Source organism: Gopherus flavomarginatus, chromosome 6 (assembly GCF_025201925.1).
Source record: "Gopherus flavomarginatus isolate rGopFla2 chromosome 6, rGopFla2.mat.asm, whole genome shotgun sequence".
Classification (NCBI taxonomy): domain Eukaryota; kingdom Metazoa; phylum Chordata; order Testudines; family Testudinidae; genus Gopherus; species Gopherus flavomarginatus.
Genome location: NC_066622.1, coordinates 81,285,813 through 81,309,120, shown reverse-complemented (window position 1 = coordinate 81,309,120; position 23,308 = coordinate 81,285,813). Strand labels below are relative to the sequence as shown.

At 42.2% G+C, this 23,308-nt stretch overlaps 1 protein-coding gene across 5 annotated transcripts in view; it reads left to right on the top strand.

Moving 5' to 3' along the window:
- Positions 1-23,308, top strand: part of RASGEF1A (RasGEF domain family member 1A) — a 268,679-nt gene that overhangs the window by 225,260 nt on the left and 20,111 nt on the right. For 4 of the 5 annotated variants that reach the window (XM_050960666.1, XM_050960662.1, XM_050960663.1 and 1 more), the window contains 2 exons: positions 9,950-10,129; positions 17,073-17,201. In XM_050960666.1, the coding sequence (XP_050816623.1) occupies positions 9,956-10,129; positions 17,073-17,201 (303 nt within the window). In that variant the 5' untranslated portion in view covers positions 9,950-9,955. Of the gene's footprint in view, positions 1-5,564; positions 5,846-9,949; positions 10,130-17,072; positions 17,202-23,308 lie in introns of those variants that run through there. The other variant, XM_050960664.1, reaches the window with a different exon arrangement.

Genomic DNA, 23,308 nt, shown 5'->3' with positions numbered 1-23,308 from the left:
ATCAGAGGCAGATAGCTTTGAGGCTGCTTATCATTTAGCTGATCTGTGAGTAGAGAATGTCAGGCTCCAGGACTGAACTTCCACCAGCAGAAATTCTGTTCACCCTCCAAAAGGTAATAAATCTGTGCCTTAATGATCACATGGCTATGTTTCCCGTACAGTCTGAGATGGAGAAACAGAAGTAGCCAAGAACCACAGCAAAACTTGTTCTTGCATTTTCAGCTTGGTTTGCACCAGGGATTGCTAAAAGCTCACGAAATAAAAAGCCTGATGATGCCCCAAATATTTGTATAAGCCTCTTAACTTCAGAATCCTGTTTACATTGTGTTTCCCAAACAGTGGGTCATAGGAAGGTTCAAGGTGGGTTGCAGCCCCTGTGTAGAGGGGAGCCCCAGGAGAGAAGGGAGGTTGGAGAGTGGCCTGGAGAAACCTTAATGGCACCGTGAGCCCATGAGTCAGGTTGCAATGTCCAGAGAGGGACTCATGCACCAGGATGCAATGCATAGCTCCATAGAATAGGAGCTATGCATCCTATCCTATCCTCCTATCCTGCCTGCCTTGCCCCTGCAGACCTCTTTCAACACTGGTCCAGGATTAGGGAAGCAGCGTTGGGGTGGAAAATGCTGCTGTGGGTGGTTGGTGCCCCGTTGACAGGGCAAAGGAGGAGAAGGCAGTAGCAGAGGAGAAGGATGCTGGCCTATGATTTTGGGCACCCCACTGTGGACCCCTGGGTGGGTCACAAAAAGAGACAAAATGCAGTTGGTGGGTCATCTTAGTGAAATGTTTAGGAATCATTGCTTTAGGCAAAACATCCCTGTAACAAACCACTGGTTGCAACATATGCTTAGCATGGAAAAACTTGCACCTGCACAGAACATAACCTGCAACATCCCAGGCATGTTGCAAGTGTGATTGTAGCGGTTGATTGCATTTCTTGGAACAAGACCCTGTGAACTGTTTCAGTTGAACCAGTGTAGTCTATAACCATTTTCCACCATGTGGATGGAAAGCTTTAAATAGTGCAGGCCCTAACATCCCACAATGCAATGCCATATTTTCAAGTTAAACAAAAGCCCATGCTCCAAGCAGCATTATTAGACCAGATGCGTAAGGTGCTCCTGGAATGCTAGAACTGACAGGTACAACAATGGTTGTCAGAGATGTGTGTGTGTACCAAAATGGGTCATTCAAAAATAAACTTTGCTAAGTGGACATGTTCTAGCATTATAAGGGCATGCAAGACAGCTAACCCTTCCATCCATTGCCCCTCAGACCTGTCCAGCAATAAGTCTGGCTGAACACCAAAGCAGAGCATAGAAACAAGACTAATCAGTGAACTATTTTCCTGGCTTGGAAAGAATGGGGACAAGAGGAGAGTGCTGCATACATTTTACTGCTTACTAAAGAATAGCAGGAAAACAACAAAAGGGTCAGCTTGGGTAAGCATTGAAGGGTGTGAGTAGACCATGGGCCTGATTGTGATTTCTGAGCTGAGCTGAGCTGAGCCTTTTGTGGTTGGCCCATTACAAGTCAATTTGCAGAAAAAGGAAAACTGGGCACAATCAAGCTCACTTTGCATGCCCTCTCTCCCGCTTTGGCCCCTTTCTCTTCCATCAAGGCAAATAATGTAACCCTACGCCATGTTATGTACGCTGTTGTATGAACTCTGACTTATTTACTGAACAAGTCTATGTGTGGAATGTGACCAGCAAATGACTTGAACAGTTTAACCAAGAAAGGCTCTAAATGTCGTATTTCAGAGACTTGCCTTGTAATTAAGGTTGTAGCCTAAGATCATTGTTAATGGATCTCTTGATAATTACTTGCTTTTCTGGAGTAGGAACAATTTATGTACTTTTGCTCAAGTGCATTTAAGTAAATTGTTTTCAACATACTGTAATTCAGCTCTTAATCTTTTATGAGACTATTAAAAAACACAAGCTTTTCCTTCGTTGACTTCTAATTATACTGAGATGGGTTAGTTTTCCCTTCTAAAAGAGGACAGAAAGGGAAATATTCACCCTGATACAAGAAGAAAAATTTTGCATTGGAATCAACTTCTAGCTCTCTCTTTTACCAAAAGTTTTCTTTTGGAGGTTATTATTTCTTATTTCCATATCAGTTGACACATCTGAGATTGAGACCCTATTGTGTTAGGGGCCAAGCACAGAGTCCTCGCTCTCAGAGTGCAAAGGTGAAGCTAGTATCATTAGGCACCCCAAATGAGGGGAGAAAAGACCCTTCCCCTTCCTCTCAGTGCCAATGTAGTACTGGGGCAGTGACTGTCCTCCCTCTGCACAACGGAAAGCTCCAAAAGGCGCAAAGCCTGGGACGTGTACCTTTGGGGCTGTGTAGCTGTGCACTGCCCTCAATGAGCCACAATTCCCCTTACTGATGAGAGAACTACCCACCTTCCAACCAGGATCTTATCACACCTCTCGTGTTATTAGCAAGCCTGAGTCGCTTTTAACATTAATTGAAGCTGAATCTTTTGTTGGAGCTTAATTAACTTGGTGCATTTTGCTAATTCTAACTAGAAAGCACTGTACTTGGTTTCAACATCCTTTTGCACAGGAAGGGAGAGTGGATTAGCATAGGACAAAAGCACAGTGTGAAAAAAAAAATCTTGTGCATTCACTTTTTGATTTTGTTAGTACTACTGGGTGTAGCTCTGACCATTGAACTGATTCTTCAATGAGGGTTCATCCTTAGGAATGTTTTCCAAGAGAAATAATTTGACTGCTCTTTGTTGGTCCATGTACTTTCTTGTATCCTGCTCTTGGCAGCAATTTATGCCCAGTGTTCAACAGGAGGATAAAAGTGCATGTCCAAAACACTCACACAGCAAAAATATTTGGAATGGGAAGCATAAAACCTGACAAATAGAGAGGATGTTGCAGACCATCCAGCAAAGCCAAAATTCCTTTCTTCATCCCTGCTCACAGTCCAACTCAGCTATCCCTCTTTTTTTTAAACTGAGGGCAGGGGGAGGGGGGACAATTATTGTGGTCACTATGACACACTCAAACAACTTAGGAGGGAGGGTCTCCTCTTGATTCTGATGCACTACTACTTTCTTTCACCACATTACCAGAAGACAATGCTGAATGCTTACAAGTAGGTTGGAACTGTACTTCCCAATTGCATCACTTTATACCAATTGATCTCTGTACTTTTAACACAGGCCGTAACCTGATAACAGAACATAAGAGTAGCTATACTGGATCAAACCAATGGTCTAGAGAGTCCAGTATTCTGTGCTCCAACAGTGGGCAATGCCACATGTGTCAAAGGGAATGAAAAGAACAAGGTAGTTATCAACTGATACATCCCCTATTGTCCAGCCCAAGCTTCTGCCAGTCAAAAGCTTAGGGACACCCAGAGCATGGGATTGCATCCTTGACCATCTTAGCCATTGATGGACCTATCCTCCATGAATTTATCTAGTTCTTTTTTGAACCCTGTTATAGTTTTGGCTTTCACCACAGCTCCTGGCAAAGAGTTCCATAGGTTGACTGTGTGTTGTGTAAAAAAGTATTTTATTTTGTTTGTTTTAAACTTGTTGCCTATTAATTTAATTGTGTCCTTGTGTTATGTGAAGGGGTAAACAATGCTTCCTTATACCCTTACTCCACACCATTCATGATTTTATAAACCTCTAGCATATCCCCCTTTAGCGGTCTCTTTTCCAAGATGAGCAGTCCCAAGTCATTTTAATCTCTCCTCATACAGATGCATACCCTGTTTCATATCCTTAATTATTATTATTTTTTGGCCTTTTCTGTACCTTTTCCATTTCTAATATACCTTTTCTGAGATGGGGAAACCAGAACTGCACGTCGTATTCAAGGTGTGATCATACTGTGGATTTATATAGTGGCATTGTGATATTTTCTGTATTATCTCTCGCTTTCCTAATGGTTCCTAACATTCTATTACCTTTTTTGAATAACACTGCACTTAGTTCTCTTAAAAAAAAATCCTCTCTATCCACAATGACTCCAGGATCTCTTTCTTGAGTGGTAACAGCTAATATAGATCCCATCATTTTGTACTTATAATTGGGATTATGTTTTCCAGTGTGCTTTACGTTGCATTTATCAACATTGAATTTGATCTGCCATTTAATCTCACCCAGTTTTGTGAGACCCCTTTGTAACTCTTCTCAAGCTGTTTTGAACTTAACTAGCTTGAGTAATTTTATATCTTCTGCAAGTTTTTCCACTTCACTGTTTACCCCTTTATCCAGATCATTTATGAATATGTGGAACAGCACTGGTCCCAGTACAGGTCCTTGGGGGACACCACTGTTTACTGCTCTCCATTCTGAAAACTGACTATTTATTCCTACTCTTTTTTCCCTGCCTTTTAACCAGTTTAACAGTCTCCCAGCATGTTATAAAGAGGACAGCGATCAAATGTTCTCCGTGTCCATTGAACCTAGGTCAAGAGGTAATGGGCTTAATCTGCAGCAAGGGAGATTTTGGTTAGCTATTAAGAAAAACTTTCTACCTATAAGCTGTGGACTAGGCTTCCAAGGACGGTTGTGCAATCCCAGTCATTGCAGGTTTTTAAAAAAAAGGTTGGAGAAACACCTGTCAGGGATGGTCTAGGTTTACTCAGTGCTGCCTTGGCACAGCAAGCAGGCCTAGATGATTTCTCGAGGTCCCTTTCAGCCCTACATTTTTTATGGTTCTATGTTTTCCTAAACATGGGGCTGGAGCTGGCACAGGCAGACTCAAGATGCCATTTACAATTTTGAAGTTTGGGACAACAGTGCCGATATTCCAATTAGTCTTGGAAATAGACCATGAGTGAGTGGTTTTCAGAGAGATTGGCCACTGCTTCCCTGCCCACCCTCTACGGGCATTTTCCCAAAACACCATTCCATCTGAGGTGACAAATTTCAGATCTGCATTGAAATAGTTGGCAGGAGGAGGGAAATGATCATCTGAACCTTGAAATCTCAAGGGATGGATTTTTTTAAACAGCTGTCAGGACTGGCCCAACTCTGCTTCCATTGAAGTTGATGGTAAAACCCCCGTTGACAGCACTGGGAAGAGAATTAGGCCAAGGCTGAGTGCTGCTGAATATCCCATGCCATGGGTCTGCCTGTTGCTAGAGCTTGCTTTTGAATATCATCCAGATGTTGATTGTGGGCATCGCTTCCTGCCCCCAAAAACCCACATCTTTTTATATCAAGAGCAAAGAGATGAATCAGCAGTTTTGTTAGGCTAGCACAATGCCACAAGTCAGAAATGCCCTAACTCCATCTGCCACACTTGTGCTTTGCTCAGTTATCTGGTCTTCCGTGTGGCAGCCCCAAAGTAGAGAACATCCCCACACAGAGCATATGGTGGTTGTTTTCAGTCAGTATAAGAGAGGCTGAAGTATTGTTGTTCTTCCAGGCCTCTTAAGTTTCTGAAGGAGAAAAGAGGTGGGAGGGAGAAGGTACTAAGCGGTCTAACCTGTTGGATGTGTTAAAGCTTCTATAGAGGAAAGCAGAGGGTGGGCTTTTCTTTCAAAGCTTGTACAGTGAACACACAAAAGCCAGCCTCAGTAAACTCAGCTTCTTTTGAATTGGACAAGCACTCTCTCAGCCAACAGAAAGCTGAGCCAGGGGCTGACGTCAGAGCCAGCCTGGAAAGCTGTGAGCTTTCTGGTTTTGCTCAGATGAACCTGAGGCTGTTTAGATCTAAGCTGGCGGGAAGGAAAGCTGAAGCCAGAGATTTTTTTCTGGCAGGTTGGAGCTGCAATGGCTGGCTGAGACTTTTATACTCCGGGAAAGCCATCAGGATCTTACAAACTGCCACAGCTTATGTACATATTACAGAAAAAAATGAGGGTAAGAGTTCAAGATTTTCAGTTATGGGTACAGTGATTTTTGTGAATGTATATATAGTAGTGGTATGTGTATTTATACATGCACATACGTTAATGGCAAAGCTAAATTTTGATCTGATTTATATTAGAAGATGACTTCAGCTACTCCTCTGATTTTAAGGGAATCATTCCTGTTGCGCATCAGCATCACTGAGATCAGAATCTGCCCCATAATCTTTTAAATTGTCTTTGTTTTGTTAGCAAAAAATATTGTTTTAATTTGAATTGGATTCATTTGCTCACCTGGAATGGTTAAGTTTTATAAATTCAGAAATATCGAATGGTTTGGTTTACTGTCTGCCGTTGAAAAAGAAATGTATACCCCAGCTGTAGTGAGCACGGCTCCTTTGAGCCTGTTCTGCTTGTGAAAACATTTGCTTGCATTGATAGAGATGGATGTCAACAGTTATAGTCCTTTGGCTGTGTGTCTGCATTAGTCACAGACAAACCCACCAGGGAGGAGTGCTGCTGTTTTATTTGTTGGGAGACTGGTGATTGCAGTGGGTTTTGGACTTGGCATGAAAGACAATTACTGCCACTTCAGGATTTAAATGTCCACTTTCTTGGCAAACCAGAAAGGCACTCAGGTTGTATTTGTGGCACTTCCTTCTGCATCCATGGGAGATACCCTGGAAGCACTGAAGTACTGATACATTTAATAATTTATGTAATAATAGATTCAGTGAACTTTTAAAGCTGATGGGCTTCTTTTCAACCCTGCCTGCCTTCAATGCAGCCAATTTATCTTATTTTAGTACCAGCAGGTAGTTCTTATACACAATATTTAGCTTCTCTATTGAATTTTGTGGGGATATTTTGCTTAGGGTGAACTTTCACAGAGATCTGGTTCATTCAAAGCCTGGGGAAAAACAAATGTTTTGCCCATGTCTTCAAACAAAAGTATGTTTAACTAGCATGTAATACTAAGTAATGTGCAGCAACACGTCCCACAGAGAAATTTGTTTTTCCAGAGTGCAGTCACAAAAGCAGTGTTAGAGAGGTGACAATTCAGCTTGCTTCATTTGCTTAAAGTCATTTATTGTTTCTGGGAAGTTATAACAAGCATGAGAGCTGCTAGCTACAAACTACCCTTTTACCTACTGGGAAGGCAGAGCTTACAATTTATCTGCAGTTCCAGTCCAATAAAGAAAAAAATCTTAGTCCTCCTTCCAAAAAGATCTTCACACACACAATTTTGAACTGGTTCTGGAAATGATTCACAAGAAGAATGCCCTCCCTCCCCCCAGCTGCTTTATTGCTGATTGCTTCATTAGTAGTTAGCATCCCTTTGCAAAGCTGGACATGCACCTCCATGCCCTTATTAGCCTGATAGAACATACCGTACATTAGTGCACTCCGAGCGACTCAATCAAAGCTATTGCCGTGGGCCTTAAAAGGAAAAAACAAATTACTGACAACTTACATAATATGCATAGCTAAACTGGCTTCTTCGTCACACACTCCCAAAGAAGTATTCATTTGTCAAGCTCTCGTGTGCTCCAGAGCACATGCCTTGTGACTAAACTGCTGAAATACTTTGACACATTAGTGAGAAGTGTATGCCACGTGCATGCCACAAGATCCTGTGCATTTTGTTTTTAAATGCTTATTTGCAATTTCAAGCAACCAAACACTGGAAGTGTCCTGAACAGTAGGGTAGTGCTAATGTTCATAGTTGAATGGCTGCCATGTTTTCAGCCACAGTTAGTTTCAGATCAGTTAATATATTTATTGTGTTGGCACAGATGCAAAGGCATCCTGGTTAAAGCAACCAAGCACAATTCTATTCACCAGCTTGCTTATGATGAGTAATTCTTGTTTTCATGGATAAGTACTAGTAACATTGGAATTTCGCCACTTCTTTTTGTTCCCCACTCCCTACCCAAAACCACCATCTTAGTAAAACTAGGGATAAATGTTTTCTGCCTGAGCTAGTAAATATTGACAATTTTACAAGACCTGTTAAAAGGAAACTAACATGCACAGGGCTTAAATGCTGACTTGACCTGCCTGTGCAGTCATGCCATGTTGTTGCAAGAGCTCATAAAAATCCCTAAGATAAATATGGCTTTCAGTTTTTGAACCAGCCCTTGCAACATGGGTAAAGAGAGGCAGAGGGGGGAAGACATTCAACTGGTGTCTAAGAGAAAATATGGAACACGGAACAACTGTCATTTTCAGATCACTTTTAACACTATTCCTATCACCTTTCATCCATAAAAGTTCTTCACAAAGGTGGGACAGTCTCTCCAATTCACAAATGGAGAAACTAAGGCAAAGTGTGACAGGACTACCCAAGGTTACAGGAGAGTAGGAACAGAACTCCACCTCCCCAAGAGCCTTATCAACCTTGACAGTGGCCCTTTAAGGCTCAATATAGTCAACAATAGCTATTGAGAAAGATCCTGACAGAAGTACTATTCTTCCACATAGGTATTTGCTTTGGCATTGTAGGTAAGGCTAATATTTTGTCATGGATATTTTTATAAAAGTTATGGACAGGTCATGAGCAATAAAGAAAAATTAATGGAAGCTTGTGACCTGTCCGTCACATTTTACTAAAAATATCCACGCTAAAATGGGAAGAGGCTGGGCAACTGCGGATGGCTGGGACCCTCACCACTCATGGGGGCTCAGAGCTCCAGTATTCTCCTGCTCTCCCATGGCATAGGGGAGCTGTGGGGTCCCTCTACCCCCTCCCCATCAGTGGGGAACTGTGTGAATCCCTCTGCCACCACAGTGGGGTGCTGCGGGGGTCCCCCTGCCCTGCTTTGGCAGTCGAGGACCTACAAGGGTCCCCTTGCAGCAGCCACCACATCGAGGAGCTACCAGGGTGTCCCCGACACATAGCAGCAGCTGGGGGACTATGAGGGTCCCCCTACCCCACCCCACCCCACCCTGTGGTGGCTAGGGAGCTGCCAGGATCCTCCATCCCCCACAGTGTCCAGGAGCTGCTGGTACCCCTTTTGCCTGCAGTAGCTGGAAGATGCAAGTATCCCTGCTGCTCATGGCAGTTCAGAGCTTGGGGGCCCACTGCCTCAGATGGTGGGGGTACCCCACAGCTCCCTGCGGCTGCGGAAGGCGGCAGGACCCTGCAGATCCCAGCCGCAGGGGCTGATGTCACAGAGGTCTTTGGAAGTCACTGATTCCTTGATTTCCAAATCCTCTGTGACAAAATCGTAGCCTTAACTATAGGGAATGGGAAACTTTGCATATTTCAGCAACATGCTTTGCTTTGCCTTCAATGTAAATTTAAGTTGTAGTCAGGTTTGTTTGGGTTTTGCACGTGAAGACTTATTTGCACATGGTAACTACAACATACTGTAGCTTGTGGTCAAGAGAAAAAAGCTTATGTGGTTTGTATGTCACTACAGCAGCTTTGCTTTATGTTTCCAAGGTAAAACAGTCGCCTACGACATCAGGCACAAATATTGGAGTGTTTGTTCAAGCTCACCCAACTCATACAGTCAAAGGCTAGACAACAGAACATTCTTGTTCAGGTGGCAGTGCAGTCCATCTGTCTAAGTATGTGCAAGACAAAATGCACTTCTGTCACAAGCTGGGCTAGACCTAGCAAGAGAGATTATTACTGGAGGGTTTATCGCCACATATCCAGCAGGGTTTAGTATTTTCTCTAAAAGACCTCCTCCCAGAACATTAAACAAGGACACTGTGCCCATGTAATGTGGTTGTTTGTAGAATAGGTCACGAGTTGTTATCTATCTGCGAGATTGCTCCTTCAATTTACATGGGATTTTGTGCTGATATCTCTATAGCCTTATTTGTAATGGCGGGGGGCCGGGGGGGGGGGAGGGAGAGGAACATCCTGCCAGCCACTACACAGTGAAGAAATTAGAAACATAGGTTGCATGTAATTTCAAAACTGAATGCCATCCGCAGGTCTGTGGGAGTTTGGGCTCACATCTCCCGCCCCCAATGCTCATGCTGTGTTCAATCCAATATGTAATCTGTGGCTAATTTATGCCTTTGCAAAAGCCAGGAAGACTCACAGTAGAGATCTGCAAAGAAACCTAAACCCTCCTTCTTTCTTTCTTCAATCCTGCAGGAAACTATGCCCCAGACACCAATATTTTCCAGCATGCTTGGTTCCAGTTGTAGTGGGCAGGTGCAGCCAGACATGGGCGAGAGGTGTGGAGATCCTGTTTACCAGGATGGGAATCTCGTCTCTGGATCACTGGAGGCCCTGATAGAGCGGCTGGTGCCCACCATGGACTATTATCCAGATGTAAGTAGACATTTCAGAACTTGTATTCCTATGGCATCTAAACAGAGTCAGGATCCCAACACAGGTGGTATTAATTAATTTTCTTTAAAATTGCTTCGTCTTAACCAAGATGATCAAACAGGCCTAATGATCTAATTGCTTTGTTGCAAGCAATGCGCCTTCCCTTCACAAGAGCTGATGCCCAGCTGAGAGGGACCCTCTACCTTTTTGAAGAGCAATATTTGCTAGTGAAATCAAGCCTCGCTGAACCCATCAGGCACTCTAAAAACCAATTAACAGCAGCATTAGCAGAAGAATTTTTGATCTCGCTAAGCTGCCTTTGCTCTAGTGCAACCAAGATTAGCTACTAACTGGATTCTGCCTGGGGGAAAGATATCAGCTGTGTACTGAGCGCAGCTCAATTTTTTTTTCCTTATTTTGTGACTTTTACTTAGGTACGCTGAAAAGCAAAAAACAGACTTTTAATTAAATGTTCTTTCTCAGCACATCTTAACTGGCCAGTTCTGCTAGAATTTAAGTTTCTGAACCTAGGAATGGTTTTGCAGCTATTTCGACATCCTGGCCACAATCCACTGAAATAACCATGTGTAACTGCCGGGTATGCAATAGGCATCCCAACCTAGGATATTATTCAGAGATTATAACATTACTTAAAATGACCCCCTCAGCCCCATAAGTGGAAGGTTTTAGTAAAGGAGGTTGCAGGAAAGCATAAAGATTGTAGAGCACAAGCTGTGTTTAAGTCCTGGGAAAATGCACAGCAGTGGTAGAGGAATCCAAACCCTTTAGCTATATTAAAATCACACATTAATGTGGGCCATGCCAGGAATGTCTTGTAGCAGGAGCCTTCCTGAGCTGAATCTGTACTTTATTTATTATTTTGAAGTCACAATTTAAAAATACACCGTCCTTCACTACAAAAACATTTTCATCTCCACATGTAGTTCCTTTGAACACAACACCAATAGTCTTGTCCGAAACGTTAGGTTTGTTTTTACAGAAAAGGAATGTAGCAACTTTCCAATTCAAAAGCAGTCCCTAAAGCTTCTATTTTACCACGCATAGCGATAACTGCATTGCATTTGACAATAGACACACAGAGTACGTAATTCTTCATAAAGCCCAGCGGGTTAACCACCATTTGGTTTTAATGTCTCCATTTGTTCCATTCTTTTATGAGTGTTTATTACACCATGTACAGCAGACACAAGTTTGTTCCTTCCTTCAAGACACTCAGTGTGATTAAGAAAGCAGCAGGTAGAGCTAGAAGAGAACATGAGGTTTCATACACCAGGCAAGTAGCATTACACTGCTGCAGTTAAGCCTTGTAAGAATCCGTTCTCCACCTGTTACATTGTACTATGGCATAGCTAGTAGCTGCTTGAGTTCCTTCCTGCAGCTCATTAAGTAGTTGCTAATGTAAGTCCCTTAGTGTAAGGGGCTGTCTATTTATAACACAGCTATTTTGAATCTTGCTCCCTATTGTAGATATTACCTTCGGGGTTCTAGCAATGATTTGTGGATCTTAGAAGTTACAGTGATTCTGTAATACACCAAGCATGCTAAGTGCATTACAAATACATAAATCCAGGTGCCCAGCATGAGGATCTTATGATCCAAATAAACAAGTGACAGGGGATGCAAAACCTGTCAAGCAGCCAAGTAAGTTCCTGGAAGAGAGATGCGAAAACCCTGCCACAGCAGGAGGGTACATTCCTTTAGAGAGGTCAGATCTCTGACAGCAAATTGATCTTAGCATAAAGGGTTACATAATAAAACAAAACAGCTTGAAGAGTGTAAAGAGTGGGCTGGATACAAGTCATCCCAAATCCAAGTGTCCCCAAAAACCCGGATTTGGATCTGGTTACAGGTTAAGACTTCAACCCACACCTATTTTTACTTTAAAAAGGAGTGGCCACAAAGGAACAGAATGACAGCCCACTTACTCTGTCCTCCTGGCTGTGACGCTTGCAAGGAAAGAACAAAGCCCATTAGTCCCATTTCACTGGTAGCAGTTTTTGGATTGCCAGTTTGGCCTTGCTCAGAGCAGTGGCTCTCAATCTTTCCAGACTCCTGTACCCCTTTCAGGACTCTGATTTATCTCATGTACCCTCAAGTTACATCTCACTTAAGAACTACTTGCTTACAAAGTCAGACATAAAAATACAAAGACGTGTTCCAGCACTCTATTACTGAAAAACTGCTTTCACATTTTTATTTTATAATTATATGGCAAATCAATTATAATATAAATATTGTACTTATACTTCAGTGTATAGTATATACGGCAGTATAAACAAGTCATTGTCTGTATGAAATTTTAGTTTGTACTGACTTCTCAACTGCTTTTTATGTAGCCTGTTGTAAAACTAGGCAAATATTTGGGTGAGTTGAGGTATCCCCTGGAAGACCTCTGCGTACCCCTGATTGAGAACCACTGGCTTAAAGCAACAATCAATAATGTCAGTATAGATTTTCTGAGTTCAGCAATGGCACATTTGTAAATCACTGAAAAGGACCTGGTTCTCACCAAACCCTCTGAACTAACTTCCCCAAGCACATTGCTTGGAAAATACTCCACTTTGTGTCTACGTTACGCTAAAGATCCCAATATCCTTCCCTAAACCGGATGGGGAAAAAATACAGTATTTTTCCATTCTGGTTTCAAGCAACACAAGACTTCTCTGTCATTTGGCAGAGCTGTAGATGGAGGTCAGCAGGAGAGAGACGAGAGGCGAGATAAGGGCCTATGTTTGTGTGCTGCTCCTGGGAGGCTTGTTTGTGTACAGAAGCTTCTCTGGTGCATAGAAAAATGTGTGCTCATGAGACAGCAGCGTACTGGAGGTTAGGAATGGAATGTACTGGTCTGTAATCCTCATGCCCAAGCAGGAGAAAGTTTCAAGCAACTATTTCACAAATAAGAAGTTCCAGATCAAGCAGCAAGAGCACAAGGAAAATATTTTTCCTTTTTCCTCAAGAAGACATCAGTACATTCTTGGGTCATAAAGTAACAGTTGCCTCTTTAGTCTTGCTCTCTCCCTTTGTCCTTTTTATAGTTTAGGATGTCTCTTAGCAACAACTTTAGGAACTAAAGAAATCTGGTTCCTTTTTTTTCTTGTAAAGCACAAACCCCTTTTGTGTCAGCTTAAGTTGTTTTTAAGTGCTGAGAGGAATTTTCCTCATCTTCTTCCAAATACCTACCAGCATTGGGGCATAACTTTCAACCTCACCATTTAAGGAAGCATTTTTTAAATCATTCTTTGTCAAACCAGCTAGCTACATAGCTGAATTTCCTGGTCCAAGCCATCTTAATCAAAAAAAGAGGGAGCACCTATGGGTGTGTGCACGTGTCTGCTTGTGTTAAATAAAGCTGGTTCAAAACAACAGCTTTTTCCCTCCAGAGGTCTCCAATTTAAATCCTGGTTTATGGCTCACACACAAACTAAAAAAGATTAGGTGAGCTCATCTAAGCCCCCAGCACACTGGTTTTTCACCTTTTAGGGCAATGGTGTCTGTTTAACAGACTGAGGAGTCTGATCCAACTGCCGTTCAAGTCAATGGGAGTGGGACCATCTAGTAAGGGCTTTAAAGCTGAGGTATGCTTCACTGGTCAGAGTCATGGTTTACACTGGTGTGGACCATTCCACTGGATGTGTGAACTAGCACAGCTGTAACAATCACCAAAATCCCCTACATAGACAGGACCTAAGACATTTGTACCAGATAGCGAGTGAGTATGTACATACTTGGGGCAGGAAGGAAGACTCATTTCATTCATTCAACCTAGACTCAACACACAATGGAATAGGATGAGGTGGGCAGTGACCAGACCCAACCCTAGAGGCTCATTATTCAAAGAAAGAGAGAAGGGTCTTAATTCTGTTTTCACATACACCAGTTTTGCACTCCCATTACTCAACTGGATTTCCTCCTGTTTTGCACTCGTATAAATTACAGCAGAATCAGATCAAGAAGCCTGGACAAATGGAGCCAGATTCCTAGCTGGTGTACGCTGGCATCTCTCTACTGACATCAATGCAACTGTTCCATTTTACACCTGTTGTGAATCTGATCCCAGTAAATACTGGGCAAAACCAATGCCATGGGGGATTTTGTTCCTATCAAAAAATAGGCAGCTCAAACTCTGGAGAAGGCCTGGGTTGGCACGGTGTGGCTATTCCTAGTTAGAAATAGATATACATTGCCCGCGCTATTTCTGGCTGTACGAGTTCTGCACTTTTGTGAGCACTGTATTAACACAAACCACAAAAAACACCACAAGAGCCGTTATGATGTGGATTTAGTCCCAGCCTACAGCAGGACTTTAAAGAACTGGTATTCTGGAGTATGGTTATCTCGGAGTCACTCTGGATAAACAGTATCCCACAGCACACAAACTTTCAGGAAGAGACCTAGACTAGAATTAGTGTGCAAGGCTAAAATATATCTTGCCACAAAGAATGTGGCCTAGCTTATCAGAGCGAAGGTCATTGATAGGACAGTGCAGCTTATATTTCAACTGCCTTCTACTAACCTAATAAAGGTAGCTTTCCTGACAGTCTCAACAATATTCCCTCCTCCCCTCACAGAAAAGTGCAGTTGTGGAAAACCCAGGGGACTTGGAGAGCCAAACCTTTCACACCTCTTCTCTAGTAATTCACAGAATGGGAGGTGAGGGAGTGGAGCAAGAAGGACTTGACCCATTTGCAGAAGAAGAATTTATACACAGTCCAGTTACAAATATAAGAGCTGCACCCAAGTGCTAAAGTCTCTCCTCAATTACACCAGGGCGTGCCCATTGCTTTAAGTCAGAGGGATCACGTTGTGAGTGCAGAATTTGCCTGTAAGGGGGAAAAACAACAGGAATAGAAGCGAACTATGCATGGCTTATAACACACCACAACAGTACTTTCACGTGTAACTATTTTGAGTTGGCACTCTGAAGTTTATTTCTCACATTCAGCACTGCTGCCTGTTGCATTTGCTAGGCCTATACTGTATGGAACGTGAGAAGACAGATCTGAGACGTTGGCCTGTAACTCTGTTGAGTCTCCTTTCCTATTTGTGGGACAAGGTTGGGGTTCATTCCAACTTCAAATTATCTCATAAATATAGAGCACCCACTGCCAAAGAATTATGCTTATAAACTTTCATCACAGATTGGCAGCAGAGTAATAACCACTTCCAGGCGCATGTGAAGGAATCATGTGCAACTTCCATAATTTATTGCAAATATAAGAAAAAAGTTCTTGAGCAAAATGCCAAAGCAAGAATGGCCTGTAAACTATCCTGAACTGCAATATGTCAGAAATGTTATAACCAGCTTCCTCTCACTCCAGGAAGAGTATCCAGTCACCTGAGCTAACATCCACCTGAGCCTGAGCACAGGACAGAGCTGCCCATGGGGATCAACAGAGCTTTTCTGTATTACAGCAGTTAAGTGTCAGATCCCAAATATCCAGATTTAGCCAGCTGTGTCTTCCTTACTTCCTTAGTCCATCCATAGTGGATACAGACCTTTAAAAGTTCAGTCTGGGCCTACAGATATTACTGAAACTAGTGAAACTCTCCATTCTAAGCACAGGAGCATCACAGAAACCAGATCTCTAGAACCAGAATGAACTATTAAAGCACACCCTTTGTAATTTAGCTCTGTTCCCCTTCCTCAAGAGGGGATAGAAGCAGTTCTGTAACTGATGCTATTCAGTTTACAATGCTCTCATTCCCAAGAAACAGTCATTTTCTGTTCAATTTTTTCATAAAAGCTTCCTTTTCTCTTTTGCTGCAGAGGGATTTGCTCTACTAAAAATGTTATAACACTGTGCATAATGGACATCATGAAACTAAATGTCTGTATTAACAGCCTATTTGCCTGTAATTAGAGAGAAAAATCATCTTTTCTTTGAATTGATAAAGAGACCATCATGATTTAAAATGTGCGTGCTTTGAAGAAAATAGACAAGTTCATCTGATTGTCTAGTAGACAGCTAATACAACAAAGGCCACATTTTTGACTAACTGCCTTAAATAAACCTGTAAACCTGACGCAAAATTAACAAGAAACATTGCAAATGTGGTCATTTATGTGCTCAGGTTTAAGCAAGTTGAGAACAGTTTTCCAATTCCCACACAAAGTCAAGAATTCAAAGAGTAACAGTAAAGGCAACCTAGACTGTGCTGCTTAATAAGCTGGGAGATGTTATCAGTCCTCATGAGGCTACATTTGAACGTGCCTGTAGAGAAGCCAAGTCACAAATGAAACTTGTGCATTAGGAGTTTAGAAAAACAAATGGGACAAATATTACCCTCTGTCACTTGAATGTATATCCAGCTCAAATCAGTGGAGCTGCCTGTCTGAAACTCATGCTTAGCATTGATATAGTGCTATAAAAGTTCAAAGGGATCTGAATTGGGCCTCAAGGAAGCGAAGAGTTTTACTGGCTTAAAATTGAAATATTGTCATATGAGTGCAAATTGAACCCAAGCCTGTAACACTGATTGTGGGAAAGAGCTTGGAAAGTTAAAACACGCATGAAACAAAAACACTGCTGTGGTTTGGAACTAACTTGCAATAGGTTTTGGGCAGTCAAATAAAAACAATTGCTCTTAAAGAAACAAAGCAGCATAAATAACAGTGTTCAAAATGGGGTGCTAGCATCATTGGACAGATGTCGTTCGTCTTTTTGGTGAAGAACAACTACTTAGGCATATTAGTTTGGTATCTTGACGTGACAAATAGTTTGGGAATCAGAAAAAAATTGCTCTATTAACAGCTTCTGAAACATAGCGTATTTCTTCCTATTGTACCAGTAGAGCTAGGAAGCGGCATTGATCCCTGGGGAAGGTGATATGCAGAAAGCTTAACCTTGGGAAAGTTCCATCTGTTGTTCTGCTCAGGTTTCTCACTTGTTCCCCCCACCCCCTCCCCACACCTTTCTTGCAGAGGACTTACATCTTCACTTTCCTACTGAGCTCCCGAGTCTTCATCCACCCACACGAGCTCCTGGCAAAAGTGGGGCAGATCTGCATTAAGCAGAAGCAGCAGCTTGAGATTGGGTCTGAGGCAGAAAAGGTAAATGAACAGTTTGTTTCTGTGTTGAACTAAGTTATTGTGCATTTTATTTTCCTTTCTTTTTTAAGCTAAAAGTGCATAGAACATACTCTGACAGATATATTTCACTAAAGACTTTCATGCTTAAGCTTCTTTCCCTGAAACACTGTTAATTCTTGGCTGATCATAGAACCTTGATATCCATTAAGCTCATTGGGCTGAGGCCCTTCTATCACTTGTGGCTTCTTTTTCCAGTGGGAGGTATTGAATATTAAAATACAATAGGCTTTTTAAACCCTTTGAAAAGCTGTATATAGCACAGAGGTGCACTGTTCTGGGTCATGGACTTCAGTTTACCATTAGGCAAATTCTACAGTCCTTAGCTCCTACTAGTCACCCACTGACTTCAGTTTCAATGAGCAGGTAACACTAGTGGATACTGGTGAGACGTAGCAAGCAAGCAGGTTGAGGTTCCAATGCGGATCCAGAAGTTTGACATCTTTTAATTTATCCCAACTCTCTCTATCTTCCCACCCCCCAGCCCACCATGGCTATAACAGAAATCTCACAAGAACAAGCTTTTCTGGATCTCCGCTCCATTTTTTCAAAAATTTCCTAACTTCCCACCATTGCCAAGCTGGTTCTGTTCCATCAGTGTTTCTTTAGCAGTAGGTGTTGGCACAGTCAGTCAGTCAGAACTGTAAGAAACCAAACTTGATCCACAGAAGAGAACATGCCAAAGGGGCTTCTACTCTTTGTCTGGCAGCAACCTAGCCCCAGACTGCATTCCTGAGCCACCAAATTTCACGACCACTGCTCCCAAAGCTGACCATCTTACTCCAGCTCCCCTAATCATTCTGCGATATACCAACGTTGGGAGGCCTAGCTTAACCATTAGAGGAGTGAAGTTCTGGAACAGCCTTCCAAGGGGAGTAGTGGGGTAAAAAGATCTAACTGGCTTCAAGACTGAGCTTGATAAGTTAATGGAGGGGATGATATGATGAGATGTAGCTGATCTGTGACTGCTAGTAGCAAATATCCCCAATGGCCGATGAGACACTAGAGCTTTGAGTTACTTCAGAGAATTCTTTCCCAAGTGTCTGGCTGTTGGGTCTTGCTGATCATCATATTTTGCAGTCAGGAAGAAATTTTCACATTGGCAAAGACCCTGGGGGCAGGGGGTTAGCCTTTCTTTGCAGCATGGGGCGTGGGTCACTTGCAGGTTTAAAGTAATGTAAATGGTGAAGTGTCTTTAACTTTAAGTCTTGAAACCAGGGGCACCAGAACAAGGAAGGCCATGGTCCCCCATCACTTTTTACCGACTATAAGGATGAGTGACGGGGAGCGGGGGGGCGGGGCAGCATCAGGGCAAGGGACAGCACAGAGGCAGGACCATGGTTTGGGTGCCAGTGCCACCCCCCGGCATTTTTAGGGAGATTCCATCGCTCCTGCTTTAAATCGTGATTTGAGGACTTCTAACTGAGCCAGAGGTTAGGGGCATATTACAGGTGTGAGTGGGTGAGGTTCTGTGGCCTGCAATGTGCAGGAGGTCAGACTAGATGATCATGATGGTCCCTTCTAGCCTTAAAGTCTATGAGAAAGGCTGCAGGCTGCTGATGATGTTTTATGCAGGAAGTCAGTTAGACTCTCTGAGAAAGTGTAGCGGATATGCTGCTTAAAATCCGCTGGCACTTCCAGTTTTGCTCTCACTGGACGAATGTCTTCTCTTCATACTTCACGTTGAAACTGGGATGTACTGAGGGGCACAGAAATGGGGCCATATAAATAGATATTTTCAAAGCTCTAAATGACTAGGTTCAGTTCAGGTTCTGGGCAATGGTCTGAGCCAATTCTTTTATAACAGGTCCCAGTTCAGCAAGGAACTTGGGCACATATATAACTAAGCATTTGAATAGTCCCATTGCTTAAGCACTTTGCTGAATCAGACCCTCAACAATTTAAGCCATCCCTATATACAAGAGTGAAATTCACTGCTATCGGTAATTAAGCTTTCAGAATTCACATATGGACTATTTAAGGTTTATGGATAATAAGAGTACAAGATAATGCTCTTCTTTGCAGACAGCAATGTAGTTCAGTGCATTCATATCAGAAGACACCAGCAAATAAGCACTAAGCCAAATGTATTGGTAACTTAAATGGCAATGTATGTTATACATGGAGTGGAAGTTGTTAGGTAATATAACCCATGCAATTTAGGCATTAAATGGGTATGCAAAACAAGTGTAGCTTATGTACTGAGATGATGTAGCAGGAAAATCAACTAGCAGGAAGGTGTAAAATAGAGAAGCTAGCTTTCTGAACACCCACGCTCGCAGACCTGTTGATAAGTTGGAAATAGGCATCAAGGAAACTCAGTTAACAGCAAGGTGTGAAAATGAAAGCTTGTGTGTTTGGAAAGCTACTTTGCACCCTCCTGTAAGTTGCTTTTTTGCTATGGCCCCGACCCTTTCTTCTCCCTCAGTGTAAATTGCACTCATTTTCCATGCCCAATGAATACCAAATTAATGCAAGTTACACTACTGCACTTCTTCCAGCCCCAATGTAAATTTGACCTACAGACTTCCATTGGTATTGCATCAAGGATGAATTTGGCCCATTAGCATTTGCAAATGATTTGCTCTATTTGGCTGCAAAGTAGGAATGTAAAAACTCATTCCATGTACATCATAGAACTTCTAAACTGAAGTCACTGTATGCACACCCAATCATAACTCCTTTGGGTATCATTGGCCAAAATCCGTTCCACCAGCATCTCCTAATTAAGTGCTATTGCAGCAGAAAATAGCTGGCACAAAAAGTTACAACAGATCTGATCACTTTCTGATTAGAGATTTGCATAAACAAATTATAAAATAAAGGGCTGGCTCACTTGTTGTCTGGGTAGCGTATGAGCTGAAACACTGGCAGGGGGCCAGGCTTTGAGGTTATGCACCATGGTGCTTGTCATTCCTACATTTTTGATGTTTCTACCTAGTAGCACAGAAAAAGGGGAAATCATGTCAAGATGTAAGTGGTAGACTGAAAGGCAAACACTCTGCGCTATCTTCAAGCCTGCTGGCTAATTTTAAATAGTGACAGTCTGGTAGGTTTTAAGACATCAGGTGTAATATGTCAGTCACTTATTAACTGTCAATAAAGAACAAACAACTTTCCAATGAGATTTAGACAAGACCAAAAGTGATTGACCCAGAGAAAGAGCAGCAGTACAATACTGCTTACAGATAAAATCAGCTGGTGAAACATATTGGTAAAAATATTGCCTCAAAGGAAAGCTTTGGTTTTTAACTACTAGTGAACTGGGAAAATCACCCATTTCTATTATGGTCAGATTTTTTTTTTAAATAAATGCAGTAATATCCAGAGTGACTAAAAGCCACAGGGACTAGAGGCCCATTGTAACAGGTGTTGTACAAGCAAAGTAACGAAACAGTCTCCAGCCCTAAATAGCTTAACCAATCTAACTTGTTTTAAAAATCCAAGGAGATATTAAAATTTGCACTGAAACGTTAGATTGTAGCTTGATTATGAAATAGATTTGATCTATCTAGCCACATATTTCATTCTAAAGACTGTTTTTTTAAAAGGAAATAAAAGGAGTAAATTCAGTGCTCAAGGAAGCAAGGGACGGATAACGGTGATACACTGAACATTCACATTGCTTCACATTTCAAACTCTGTCCTCCTATGGGACCTATCCAAAACCTATAGTTAGTAGAAATACCCCATTGACTTTGGATCAAGCCCTTCATAGAGAAGACAAAAGTTAATAGCTAGACGGTACCAAGAAATTACTACTTGCTAGCTACAAAAGGGGACCAAGATCTAGAGGTGGTGTTTTGTTATAGGGAAACAACTCTACAGTATTTATTGCCTCTTTGCTAGCATATTAACACAGCAGGTTAATATTTAGAAAAAATGTGTGTTTCTATCTACTGCACATACGTAAAATATTTCAGTGTTGTAGCCATGTTGATCCTAGGATATTGGAGAGACAAGGTGGGTGAGGTAATACCTTTTATTGGCCCACCTTCTGTTGGTGAGAGAGACAAGCTTTCAAGCTACACTGGGCTCTAAGCCTGTTTCTTTCATCAACGGAAGTTGATCCACTAAAATATATTACCTCACCTACCTTGTCTCTCTAAGATATTTCACTCATTCGATTGATACTATGGCCCAGTTCCTCATCTAGTGTAAATCAGTGCAGTTCTCCTGCAAGTTAGTTCACCAGCTGAGAAGGGGCCTTTGGCACTGGTCTACACTGGGAGGGGGGGGGTAAAAATTTGATCTAAGTTATGCAACTTCAGCTATGTGAATAACGTAGATCGACTTACCATGGTGTCTTCACCGCGGTGAGTTGACTGCTGCTGCTCCCCGTCGACTCCACCTGCACCTCTTGCGGCAGTGGAGTACAGGAGTTGATGGGAGAGCACTCTGGGGTCGATGCATTGCATCTAGACTAGACACGATAGATTGATCCCTGCAGGATTGATCGCTGCCTGCCAATCCGGCAGGTAGAGAAGACATACCCTTAGAGACATTTGCATTCTTCTTAAAGAAGATTGTGAATTTAATACTTAAACCCAGGACTGATAACAGTGCTGAACTGTGAGCCCGGTATAGCATAGACGCAACACAAGCTCTGCCAGTTGAACTGTGCTGATCACTAGCACCCCTGCTACTCTAGCCAAGTGACAAGGAGAGGGAATGTCGCTCATCCCCCATTGTGTAGTACAGGACACCGAGTGTCAGGAGCTGGGCTGTTGGCAATGCTATGTTTGGAGTGTTATGTTTAATAAGCGTGAACCACGCATTAGTTAACACTCAAAAGAGAGACATGAGGACATCTAGAGAGAAAAAATGTTGCTACCATTATATTCCATCACATTCTGTTGGAGCATAAGAACATTTCAGAGACAGATAGGAGAAATTATACATATTGCAGGGGATCTCCCCCCCACGGGCCACATGCAGGGTCAGATTTTCAAAAGGTATTTAGGTGTCTAACTCTCATTGATATCAGTTGGCATTAGGCATCTAAATACCTTTTAAAAATCTGGCCCACAATGCTTAGCACAATAGGGTCTCGATCTCAGTAGGGTGGCTGTGCATTACCATAATACGACTACTACTACGGATATTAAAAATATGGCAAATCTTATTGTCTCTTGAACAGGGACGTAAAGGGACAGGAACAGGAAATAAAGCTATCAAAAGAATAGGCAGATACATTTCTTGTGTGCTCAATAAACACACATGCAAGTTGCTGCCTCCCACGAAATTACTAGCCCAAATTTTCTGATTTTTATCAGTTATCACAGATGTGTGCATCATCACAAACCCATCACACAGAACTGCGTTTTAGCAGCATGAACATGAAACAGGAATTTTTCTGGGCTGATGGTTTTCAGTGTTGCATTCAGAAGGAACATCTTGTTTTCATCAGGCAGTGAAAGCAACTGATAAGCTTTGTCACACTTGTATTCTTGCTGGGTAATGTTGCTTGTCTTGCATTAGACTCCTAGCTTTGAGCAGTGAGGAAAACAAATTCTGACAGCCTGTGTAGGGGGGTTCATGTATCATGGACAAACATACACACCAAAATAAATATATTATTCTAAATCTATGCGAATATGCAGCAGACCATTGTAGCTGTGAAAATGAATCTGAAATTTTCCCCAAATTCAAAATCAAGAAGGTACAGTCAAGATAATCATCATTAAAATAAGCCTGGTGGAAAAAACAGATAGTGGAGCTGTGCCTATTTACACCAGTTGAGGATCTGCCCCGCCAGCTGGCTACACTGATTTACACCACTCAACACTTTTAACAGTGGACCAAATTAATTCATGCTGCACAGGGAGATATAAAATTGCATACCTCAGAGGCAAAAGGTGATTGAAATTGAAGGACAGGCAGTAATCCTGCTGCTGCCCTGCCTGATTATTTTACAGAGTGGGTGTGGGAGGAGCTTGAATTTACAGCAGGGGATCCACAGAAGCTATGCTGGCAGAGGTTACAGTAAGGATGAGCTGAATCTGTGCCCACCCAAATATTCAATTACACACTTGCTTTTTTAGCTACCTGCCTCCAGCAAAGAGCACATC